The 12,729-nt window shown below is 40.7% G+C and overlaps 1 protein-coding gene across 3 annotated transcripts in view; it reads left to right on the top strand.

The window, feature by feature from the left end:
- MYO1B (myosin IB) overlaps nt 1-12,729 on the top strand; it is a 182,088-nt gene that overhangs the window by 46,355 nt on the left and 123,004 nt on the right. For all 3 annotated transcript variants that reach the window (XM_068544761.1, XM_068544760.1, XM_068544759.1), the window contains exon 3: nt 3,655-3,770. In XM_068544761.1, coding sequence (XP_068400862.1) covers nt 3,655-3,770 — 116 coding nt within the window. The remainder of the gene's footprint in view (nt 1-3,654; nt 3,771-12,729) is intronic.

Below are 12,729 nucleotides of genomic sequence, written 5' to 3'. Positions count from 1 at the left end.
AACTGTGTCTTACCTCCAACTTCTTTATTTCAGTGGTTACTTAATGATTTAGTTTAGGATCCTTTTTAGAGCATGATGCAATAAGAAAATACTAACTTTAAATTGTATACAGTTTCTTGTTAAAAAAATAATGAAGTACGGTCAGCCCTTGGTCTATGGGTTCCTCATCCACAGATTCAACCAATCACAAATCAAAAATATTCATGGGAAATATTCCAGAGAGTTCCAAAAAGCAAAACTTGAATTTGCCATGAGCCAACAATTATTTACATAGCATTTACATTGTATAAGGTATTATAAGTAGTCTAGAGATGATTTAAAGTACACGGGAGGGAGGATGTGTGTAGATTACATGCAAATACTATGCTGTTTTATAGAAGGCATCCTTGTTTGAGCATCCTTGGATTTTGGTCAGTCTCTGCAAGTGGTCTTGGAACCAGCCCCCCAGGGGTACTGAGGGACAAATGTATGTCATTGATAAGTCCAAATGTTAATTGATATAAAAATGAACTGTCCGGTCACTATTGTTCTGCTCCCCGGAAAGGAGGTTTAATTTGTTATTGCAGTTACTTGAATGTAGAGTAGACAGCTGCCTAAAACTGGAGTAGGATTGTAAACTCCACCCAGCCTATCAGCTGCTTCCAGGAGTATCTTTTGTGTCTCAGAGAAAGGAGGCTTGTGACTATGAACATTTGAGTTATTCTGTTGGCAGATGTGGGACTATTTAAATCTTTGACTAATGCACATAGAACCTTCAAGGAAGAAACCCATAAATAGCAAGGGCATGTATCACAGTACAGGACAAACCTACTAGGAGTTCAAGATTAGAGGATGCATATCTGAAACATATAAAGTGGAATGGAGAGGGAGAGCACAGTTTCCTTTACTGTTTGCTTATTCAGATTGATAAAGCTTGTCCTGCTTGGCCCTTTTTCTTACGTGTTGAGCCGTGTTGGTGTATCGGTAAGGTAATTGTCGCTGTGTAACCCCCACCCCCAGTTAATTGCATAAAGCAGCGACCATCTATTTGCACACAGTTCTCTGGGATAGCAATATAGGCTGAGTTCAGCTTGGTATGACTTCTGCTGGTCTCACCTGGGATTGTGAATGTGGCTTTAGGCATTCGGTGGCCTAACAGAGGCTGGATGGTTTAGAATGGCCTCACTCATGTGTCTGATGGTTGTCAGGCTGTGTAGTTCAGGCCCTTGTCTTTCTGTGTGACCTCTCCAACAGGCTAGCTCAAGTTCATTTGCATCATGGCTTCTAGCGTCAGTCATAAGGGCGGGGGAGGGGCAACATCCTAATACACAAATGCTCAAGCCCCTGCTTGTATCTCATCTTATAATGTCCCTTTGGTCAAATCAGTCACATAGACAAGTCCAGATTGAAGGCGTGGAGGATAAACTCTGTCTCTTGATAGAAGGAGTGGCAGAGTCAAATTTCAGAGGTTTTGCATATAGGGGTGGTAGGAATTGTTCCAGCCATCTTTGCAAACAGTCTACCACAGTCGGACAAGGAACCCGAGGGTGGAAGGATATAGTTTAAGGGTTTGTTCGGGTGGTTACACGTGGCATATAGGTTTAATAAAATATTAGGCAGTGTATGGCAGTGTACTTGGTATTATATTTCAACAGAAGAATAGTTGTGTGAAAGTGGTTTGTACCATCCATGTTCTTAGTGATGAATGTATCCTGTGCATATTAGTCATTCAGTTAAATATTTATGGGACATTATTCATGGGCCAGCCCTGTTCTAGGTGATAAGAAAACAGCTGGGGGGAAAAGCACACACAATTCAGTATGTATAAAAGTCACGAGTAACAAAGAGAAATTTAAAGCTTAGTAGTGTGGCTTTTGATTTTGGGTTTGTGGCAGCTGAGTTTGTTCTCCATGCAAGAATGCCACACAGGCAGATTTTTATCAAGAATTTAGCCACCGTGAAATTTGGTTTTAAAGAGCAACTTGGTAACTGGTTTCTCTGCTAACAGCAAATATGTATTTTAATTATTGTATTCAAGAAACTACCTTAAAAAGGGAGATTCATGTACTTTTCTACTAAAGAAGGCTGATCTTTCAATCAACAGATATTAAAGGAATAAATCAATTATTGTATTCTCATATCTACCAGTCTAAGTAATTCTAGTCTATTAGTTATAAGCTGTTCAGACAGTTATTCAGTCTCTAGCATCTCCCATCTACTTGCCCAGGTGGGTTGGACTGTGAAGAAACCTTTTTGGAAGAGTCTTACCTAAATGGAATAAGTTAAGACACTTGGACTCATTGCTTGTCAGGCCAGATTAGTTGGGTCCTTAGTGCTAGGGTGTCAGAAATAGACACCCTAATTGCATGGGAGCTGAGAGTTTTTCTTTGCAGCAGCAGTCTTATGTACTCTTGCTAAGATTGTATTCTTATGGGATGAAAATATGTATAAAAATGGCCTGTTCAGTTTTCCAGGTTGGGGGAAAAAAGTCTTTTATAATTAAAATAATTGTGACCCATGTTTTGAAAAAAAAATCAGAACATTTCTACTGTTCTGTTTTCTATTCTGTTTGATCTGACAATCTCCTTGAATCCAGTGGTGACAATACTGGAAAAACTTGTTGCTCTAAAAATGTCACCTTTTGTTACATGACCCTGGAAAGGCGGGGAAGTTGGAAGTGACTTTTTTCTTTCTCCTTTCCTTTCTTTTTTTTCACCTTTTTATTAAAAAAACTTTTTATCGCTGACATATGTTTGTTAGCACCCCCCTTCCCCCCCACCAGCCATCTTTATAATGTTGAAAATGAAAGGAAAAATGGAGCTAAGATGAGTTACAGTTAAGTGACTTTTGCTTGTAGCATTGCGCTAGTCTTTGTACAAAATGACCTAAACCAACACTGCTCTTGCTGCCGGGAATTTAAGATCGAAATGGAAAGGAAGATAACTAGTGTTCTGGTTTGCAGTGTGAGAGCGTTACTGTCTGTTAAAATAGGAGCATTGATCCCTCTGAGAGTATATTTAAATTCTACCTTAAATTTAAATTCAACATGAAATGTACTATCTTTCAGCAAGTACATTTAAATTCTGATATTAAAGTCCACTAGATATAACATGAAATGATTTTGTTTGAATACCCAAGCGATAACTGTGATATTGAATATCTAATATTGAATTGTATGTGGTCGGAGCCCATTGTAGAGATGGACAGGCTGTGTGTGTAAGGACAGTGCCAAAGTCAAGGCCCCATTGGATAGGTATGAGTATGGGTAGGGAGGAGGGGAAGCCTGGGTTACTGTAGACTGAAATAAAAGGATAAAGATGAGAGAGGGAAACACCAGTTCTAGCCGGAATCGGGGAAAGCATAGCTCTTGCTCACAATTAGCCGTGGTTGGTGACAAAATTTTTGGCAAGTATGACAGGGCTTTGGAGGAGTCTTATCCAGGATCATGAATTAATCTAGAGGTTTATTTTGAAAGGTATTTTCAATGTATAAGTATGTGCTCTCCATTTATCAGCAAAATGAATAAACATTATTGACCATCTGTCTTTAGAAATGTTCTTGAAAAGTATAAAATGAATGGTCAGGTAGTAGAACTAGTGTTTTTAAAAGGATGAAACCATGCAACATTAAGACTTAAGATGTTAAGATGGGTATATTTTATTCTTTCTTTTGCAGACATACATTGGAAGTGTGGTTATATCTGTTAACCCATACCGGTCATTGCCCATTTATTCACCAGAGAAAGTGGAAGATTACAGGAACAGAAATTTTTATGAACTGAGCCCGCACATGTAAGTATGGTATTAAAGTATTAAGTTTCTCTTTCACTCCAGAGCTGTCTAGTTGACAGATGTGTCCAGCTGTTTCCTTTGAGTCTCAGGAAAATGTTTTAGTCATTTTTAAAAATTAGATGAAGGAATGTGGAAGTGAATTGTTATGCCTTATTTTAACCAAAAAAAAAAAAAAAAAAGGCAGTACATTTCATTTGGCCTCAGGCTCTTTAAGTTCTGAAATATTTGGGTTCAGTATGTAAAGTATCTTCTGTTAAAAATTCTGTGTATGTAGCAGCTGCTGCTAATTATTTTTTCAAATAAAACAGGAATGTGCATTGTTTGTTATTATAAAGAGCCCAAGCAGCATTTTCATGCTCTTGTTGGGTCAAGAAAGATCCCAAGTGTTGGGTTGTGTAATAGTTTTTGAGGAAAAGGAATAAGTAATCCCTTCAGTTTATGATCTTCATGGACATTGTTCACCAGATGTGTACATTAAGCCAATGATTTCACCCTCCCTGAAGTTAGTCACTTGTTTGATTTTTCTGAGGTCACTTGTTATTGTAAATAATTCCTGTAAATAATAATCTACAATAATTACACAGTGCTGAGGTTGAGAAAACCTGAACTAAAGTGAAAGAATCTGCAGAGTTTTAGTTGTGTCCTAGCAGAAAAGAATTTTCTCTGTATGATTGAAGATGGGCTCTATTATTTTTGCTAGAAAATAAATCTAATAATTAAAGAATATACATACCACTGTCCAGATGTTTATTTTAGTTTCTTTTGATAGTGGAGCATACAGTGACATTTTTGGACTGTTTGGAACTAAAGATTTAAATAATTTGTAAAAATGGTTATTAAAAACTAAACACTGTATTTTACCAATCAAGTGGATTCTGATTATTCGGTTTCCTCCTAGAAGTAGGTTTTGCAAGTGAACTTGTTTCATTTTGCCTTAACAAAAATAAAATCTATTGGGATTGACATATATACACTAATATGTATAAAATGGATAACTAATAAGAACCTGCTGTATAAAAAAATAAATAAAACTCTAAAATTCAAAAAAAAATCTGAAATTTGTTTGATAAAGTTATCCCTATAGTTAAAGTCCCTGCAATGAAATACCTTATTTGATGCCTTAATATTTATTTTAAATTCTAGGCCTTGAAGCCATGCCTCTCAAATGCTTAGATCAGCTATGTCAGAATCCCCCAGGAGCTTAGGAAAAACGCAGTTTCCTAGGCCTTACCTCTAACAAGCCAGTAATCTACATTTTTCACAAGCTTTCCAGGTGATTCATATGTATGTGCAAGTTTGAGAACATATTGTCTCAGAGATATATTTACAAATGTTTTCCCTTCCTTAACTGCTTACCGCAAATTATGATCTTTTACAATAATAGCATTAATGATAATAGTAACAGTAATGGCTTGTATTTATTGAATACTTACTATGTGCAGGTACGTCTCTAAATACTTTCCATGTATTATAACTCACGTCATTCTTAAAATAATCCTGTGAGGTAGGTACTATTACAAATGGGGAAATTGTCTCAGAGAAATAAGTCATTTATCAAAGCTTGTGGGTCGGGAGCAGGGTTGTGAAAACAGTCATCTGCTGTGCCTCTCAGCTGGAAATGGGTTCCACTGTTTTCTTCTTACGGCCTCTTACTGTGCAGTTTTATTCTGCTACCCTTGGGTTGCCTGTGTTCCTGCATCCTGGGCCCTCCAGGATAACTTAGCTGTGCCTCCGTTTGCTTCCAGAGACCGCATGCCATTCTTCCATTTGCAGCTTAAATCTCCACTTTGGGGTTGTTTAGATATATAATAGATGTCCATTCTAGAACACAGAAATTCATGCTGTGGAATATCCACTTTTATCCCTGTTCCTGAAAGATTCCTATAAGAGGCTGCATAGCACTGCTACCCAAGTTCACCCCTTACCCCCCAAGGGAAAAAAACCACACCAGCAATAAAATAAATTCCCAGTGTGCTTAAGATAAAGACAGAATCTTTTTACCATGATCTATAAAACATTGTGCATGGGGTGGAAGGTACAGTCTCACCTAATAAATCTGAATTCCCTAGATTCATATCACAGCTCCCTCCCCACCTCACTTTGTTCTTTCAGTCCTCAGCACACTCCTTCCCACCACATCATCTTTGCACATTCTGTGCCTTCTGCCTGGAATGCTTTTCCCTCCCTTTTCCCCAAGGCAACTCCTGTTCTTCCTTTAGATCTTAGATTGCATTAGACCTCAAGGAAGAAATGTCCATCCCTCGCCCCCTCCTTGCCAAGGTCAGATCTATTGCTCTTGTCACAGTTACAGTTAAACATTTCTTTATGGGATTATTTGATTCATGTCAGCTTCACCTGCCATGCCAGCTTTTGCTCACCATAATATTCTTAGCACCTGAAAGTAAGTGTTCAAAATATATTGAACAGGACTTGGTTTGAGTCCCAGCTTTTCCATTTACAAACCATGTATGTCATCTTGAGCAAATTACTGGAAAAAACTTCAACTCAGAAGTTAAGTAATTTGTTGTGTACAATGGGAAAATAATTATTAACTCATAGGATTTTTGTGAGGGATAACTATCTAGTAGATATTTAGAAAATATAATTATCTGATATAAGTAAAGTGCTTAGCAGGGAATCTGTCGTTATGGACAGCTGCTGCTATTAACAGTGATAAATATAATAATTAATGTAATAATGAGATATGTGGGACACACTTCTGACATTTTAACAGGCTCTTCCTTACCACTTTGTCCTCCACGGTGGGACATTTCCTCTTCCTTTAATGCATTTTCCTGCATTATCCTTTGTGAGTGTCCGTCTTTGACAGCATCTGAAACAGGGTCAGTACTAGCTAGGTTCCCTACTAAAACCCAACCTGATCTCATAGGATCTTTGTGATATAATAGGATAAGATGACTTCAAGCTTTTGATGCATTCTAATCATAACTCTTCAAGAATTTGGTTCCAATTTGAATAAAAAAGAACTTAAGCAGCTGCTCAAACCAAGTACCTTGAAAATTGCTGATTAATTTGCCCCAGATTACATTTGGAATTTCATTTGACCTGTTGTTCACTGTTAGTCTGCAAAACCATCCAGATATTTCCCTCATAACTCATGTGTTTTTGAAGGTGTCCAGAAATTATCTTTCTTTAAATTTCAGACAACTGAAAAATATTTACATTCTACATAAGTACGTGACTCAGAGAGCAGAAATGAATAAAATGAAGATAAACCGTGGCTTCTTATCTATGTTCCTTTTCAAAAATGGTTTTCTGTTGTCGTTCCTTTTCTGTTCCCTTCTCTGGATTCCTATCCCCTGTATGTTTGGAGCTACACCTTGAGCGTGATAACATTGGGTGGCTTGCCCAGAGAAATGAGGGCCCTGCTGGGCAGCATAGGTGATACTGTTTACCTTTCTAATTGTGTAAGCTGTGTCTTTCCAGCATGATTTTTAAATATTTTGCACATAAGGAATTTTTCTTAAATATCCCAGTGAGGACTTAGTACATTTCAGACCACTCAGTAACTGCGTTCATGGAGAACTGCCTCAGAGGCCAAACGTCAGGGATGGGAAAGAATGATAGGGGAGAGATAAGGGAGATAACTGAACTATTTACTCTCCCTCCACTCAGAATAGCAGGGTGACAAACACCTTCTGATATTTTAGTTACCAAATCCACTGGCCTTCCCTTGGGTGATTGCCTTTTCACCTTGCAGCACTAGATAGAGTTTATCACCCGCAGATGGATCTTCCGAAAACTAGATCGTGCTATTCCCGGAAACCTTCCTGGGCTCCCCATTACTATTTGAGTGAACTCCAAGTTCCTTGGCTTACTGTTCAGGCTCTTGGCCGTCCAGCCTTCGTCCTCCTCTCCAGCCCAAACACCACTTCACGCCTTCGTGGAACCTCCTTTTGAGTCGCAGCTTTCCATGTCTTTTCCTTTCTGCCTCTCCCACCTCATACCCCAACTCTACTCTTAACATCCTGCCTGTCTCCTAGGTTCTGTCTTAAAGGCTCGATCAGCTCCAGACTAACCCACCGGTGACTTTTCCTGCCTCTGAGTTCTCAGAACCACTCATGTGATCTGACACACCACCTTTCTTACTGTGGTTAATTGTGTTTCAGTGTCATCTTCTTTAACGAGATAGAAGCTTCTGTAGACCAGGAACTTTATCCTGTGCATCTCTGTGGTGCTTTCAGTGCTTTTCTCTTAAGAGCTCAATAACAAGAGAACAAAAGAGGTTTTAAATAATATTTCATTACATTTTACTTGTACTGTCTCATCTCTGACAATTCAAGGAAATCAAACTATTCTTAGCATGCTATTTGCCGGGTTTATTCAAAACTTCATGCAGTATAATGAGAATTTTTTTTTCATTTTTATAAAAAAGTAGACTAAAGTATTATAGTGCTCTTCAACCCTGAGTGTTCAGGTTCAATTTTTTCCTGATGCAGAGCACTTACCATCTAATTATATGCAGTGTCTAGCAAAGGGAACATGCCGCTAAAAGGAAAAGTGCCCCACGACCAATCCTTCCCGGTAGTCACGACCCAGGAGTGAGCTGAAATGTGTCCTTCCCACATTGAGACATGGTGTGGTGACCATATTATGTAGGCATTACAAGCACTATTTGAAGCAAGCTGTCTTTCCATTTCAGTAAATGAAAAGCCTTGCAACACATTCGAAAAACTGAGAAAAATGTCTTAAGGCCTTGAAAAATTTCTGGCTACTCTCACCTAAAAATGGACAAGTGATTAATGGGAGGATTTGGAATATGTTCCTGTCAGTTGTCCAGATGTGAGCCCCCTGTCTCTAGGAAACCTCCGACCCCTAATTTTATGACAGTTGATTTTGCAGGACCAGATACTAGTGCCCAGAGAATGACATTGCTAGAAAGCTTGAGTGTTTTGAGTCCTTGTTAATCGTGTTATTTTACTCCATTCAGGGTGAACCAGATACATGTTATCAAAAACATTTCTGACTATATCTCAAAATGTGCCAGTGCTGTGGTTGGGTGTCCAGAGCTTAGGATAAGGGTTTAGGGCAGAAGCCCCAGGTGTTGTCCCTTTTCTTGTTATCAGTATTTTCCTCTATAGCGGAGTTGAAATTCTGTGAGTAAAATTTTATTTGTTTTGAGAACTTTTATGACAGCTAGATTCTGAATTCTCATAGAGGTTGCTTGTACAACCGGGTGTTAAAGTACTTTCTCAAGGAAAGTGAGAAGGAGTGTGTGTGTGTGTGTGTGTGTGTGTGTGTGTTTGTGTGTTGATGTGATGTCGCTGAGACTTTTGTATTATTTCCCTCATTTCCTTTTTGGAATAGTGGAGCCTCCCATTGATTCAGTCCCTCCCAGAAAACCACTTGCAGAAGAGGGTTTTATGCTTTCCCATCTAGCATTCTTTCTACTTTTTGCTTTAGGAAAGTTACTCATTTACTGAGCAAATGTTTATCGAGAGCTTACCATGTGCCAGACTCTCTTTTAGGCACTGACATAGAGCAGTTGAACAAAGCAGATAAAATTCCTGTCTTCGTGAGGGAGACAATCCTCAAACTTTAGTATACAGAAACCAAGATTGTTCAAACCATTGGTTAGGGGGGAAAAGGGTAGAGCAAAGGGAGGGAAGCTTTTGTGCAAAACAAAATAAATTTAAATAGTATTCTTATAAAGCACCTCTAAGCCATGTTCTCTCAGGTAGTTTAAGTCAGTAGCCCATAGGTTGTGATCTGGAAGGGTCTGCATCTGTGTACGTCTCTAATCCACATGAGTAACTTGTGCAGGGGGGAATCTGAGCTCCGTCTTACTCTTTAGTTGGGATACCTTAAGTTAACATCTCGTGTGGAATGCCACCATCTTAAAAAGAGCTCAAATTGCCCCTTTCCCTTTCTGCACGACTGTCATGGGTCAGAATAAGCAGAAGGCAGTCACCACGTTGGCTGTCTTGGCAGATACTTGTTGGATTCTGGACAAATGTGGATGAGAAGACTTCTTGATGTAGAGAGATTGATTCCTGTTAGCAGTGCGATGCAATGTGCTAGTGAAGGATAGGTGTTAAATTGAAGCTTCCTGAGGCTGGGTCCATGCTGAGAGACACGTCTGGGCTTCGCACTGAATCAGATTTTACAAAGCTCCATGAACTGAACTTCCTGCCTTTAACTCTCAAACTTTTATTCTCAGTCTGTTGCTTTATGGGAGTTATTTTCAAAACAGTGTCTTTCAGAATATATACTCTTGGCAGAAAGGGACCTCAGCTAATTTCTCTTTCAGATTATGAACTTTTAAAATTGAAGTTGGAAGGTTGATTCTATACTACCATAATGTTTTTACCATGAAAATCATTGTGATAGAAGAATACATTTATTAATGAAAAGTGTTTTTGTATGTCTGAGAAGTTTCAGAATCCTAATTTCTAGATCCCTAATTAGAATTTTTATCACTTCTCAGAAAATGCACGTCTCAGACTTGAAAGTTTATTTTGAAAAGGCAATTCATAAAGCCGAGCACACGTTCATACCAGCATACATGATTATTTCATTGGTGTATAATAATAAAGGGAAAAAATTGATTCTTGACAAAATAGGTTGCTTCCTGCCAGAATGTTACAGGACTTTCACAGGCCCTGAGAAATTCTGCAGCCTTCTGGAAGAGATCCATTTCATCCAAAGGAATGGCACTGAGCCCTCAGCCCTGAAAAGCGTTAGCCTAACACTTCATCTGCACTTGGAACCCATTTGAGGAGTGCTGTCTAGAGGGGGTGTGTTCAGGGGAGGGGTGCCCCCTTTGTTGTTGAAATAAGACTCACTGCTGTGGTCTGGTGCTGGGACTTGTGTGGCAGTAGGACCGGATGGGTGGGTTGAAGGGAACTGTGTGGGAGTTTGTCTAAACAGGGGCTGGCAAATACTGGTCCTGATCCAGTCTGGGGAAATCAGCAAAGCCAGGAGTAATAGAAACAGAGTGCAGTAAGGCACTTAGGGGGCCCATCCTTGGGAGACTGGGGAACCGAGAGTGGGCACTGGGGCTGTCATGGGACAGAAATCCATGCAAGGGAAGCAGGCCCTGGAGGACCAGCCCCAGGAAGGGGGCTTGCTGCTGTCCCCACTGTCTAGGTGTACTTTCCACCCGCTCCAGCCTGTCTCAGGGGTCCAAATCCCCGAGCAGAAGTGATTGTTCATTCATTCGATCAACATTATTAAGCATCTACAGTATGTGTGAGGTGTTGGGGATACAAAAATGATTCATCCCTGAAGATTCACAGCCTAGTGTGGGAAACAGACCAGTGAGCAAATAACTAGAGAAGAGAGAGAACTGCCGTGAAAAAGGTGGGAGATCAGAGTGACCATGTGTTCAGGCCTGCCCTGGACAGTCCGTCACTCCTGTTGTATCAGCATAATTATCAGTAGTGCCCCGTGTCCTCACAGGTGTCTGAGTGTGGTCCCCGTGGATAAGGTGCTGTGGGTATGCCAGGGAGAGGGTGTTCAGCCCTGCCTGAGGAGCTGGGGGATGGGACAGTGGGAGTCTTGAAGGATGAATTTGCCACATAGATAAGGAATAAGATTTAGGCCCAGGAGATAATTTTCCCAGCAGGGGGAATAGTGTTGATCCAGTGATTCAGCAGTTGTTATTTGAGTGCCTGTCAAGTGCCAGGCATGAGTGCAGGTACTGGGCAAATATCTTGGCCCTTTTGAGCTTACATCCTAGCAGGGGGAGAGACCATAAGCCAGAGAAGGAAATAAACTAAATGGTGTTGTAGATGGTGACAAGTGCACAGAAGGACTGTGTGAGGGTGAGGGTTCCACGGTGTACCATTTGAAATAGGGTGGCCAGGGATGCCTCACTAAGGTGGTGATACTCTAGTCGTGTCCTGGGGGTGAGGGGGCGAGGCGTGTGAAGTGCGGAGGGAGGAGTGTTCTGGGCCAAGGGAACAGCGCGTGCCAAGAACTGAAGGGGAGACCCAGAGATACGACATGGCCCCTCTGTGATCTCAATTCCTGTGGTTCCCAGAGGCTGGAATGCAGGATGCAAGCTGGGAAGGGGGATATATGGTAGAAGAGGAAGAGCAGATCTGGGTCACAAATGGCTTGTGTGCTAAGGATTTGCAATTTTAAGCAGGCAGAAGGAGAGATAAGGTCAGCCTTGAGATTTGAACTGTTCTGGAGCCCCAGGGGAAGAGGAACTCAAGGACAGTAAAGTTTACGGATCTGGTCGGCTTTGGCAATAATCCAGACTAGAAGGGAAGAGGGCAGAGTCTCATCTGGAAATGGGGGGGGACATTTCAGAGGCAAACCCGTAGAACCCAGTGGGAGTGACTGAAGAGTGAGGGGGGCGGGAGGGAGACTTAGAGGCCAGTCATGACTCCTGGCTGAGCTGGGGGTGTGGATGCCAAGCAATTCCCGAAAAGCTGAACTAGTCTGGAGATGGCCTTGTAAAGCAGCGGTGGGCGCTGGGGGTTGGCATGAACATGGAGTAGGGGGCTTCCTCCCTGACACCTTCATGTCCCCTGATCCAAGCATGGGGACGGAGTGGCTTGTCTGAACGTAGGGAAGAGAACGTGTGTAGACCTACATTTCCAGTATTGGCTCCTTTGCACGCATGCTCAGTCACTGAGCATTTCTCTTTTATAAATGTGCTTCTGAACGGTTTTAAGTAAAATTTGAATAATCCCTCATTAGTGTATGAATTTACCATGTAGCTGTTTTATTTTTAAGGTAATTATTTGTGCTGTGTTCAGTGGTTCATGCCTCTTAACTCCTTGGCTCTCCGTTGCTTTGATCTTTCTCCTCAGGTGATTAAGATTTGGGAAGCAAATAGACCCGCTTTTGCTGTGTGTGAACTCCCCTCTCCCATGTTTTCTGCTTTTTGGGTCTATGGTTAGCTGTGTATATTTTTAAGAGAGTGCAGTTTTGTAGTCTTATTTTCTTACTCCTTAAACCTGATGGCTTGAAATTTCAGCATTGA

Source organism: Eschrichtius robustus, chromosome 5, assembly GCF_028021215.1.
Source record: "Eschrichtius robustus isolate mEscRob2 chromosome 5, mEscRob2.pri, whole genome shotgun sequence".
Classification (NCBI taxonomy): domain Eukaryota; kingdom Metazoa; phylum Chordata; class Mammalia; order Artiodactyla; family Eschrichtiidae; genus Eschrichtius; species Eschrichtius robustus.
Note: the sequence above shows the minus strand (reverse complement) of the source record. Positions and strands in the feature narration are given on the sequence as shown.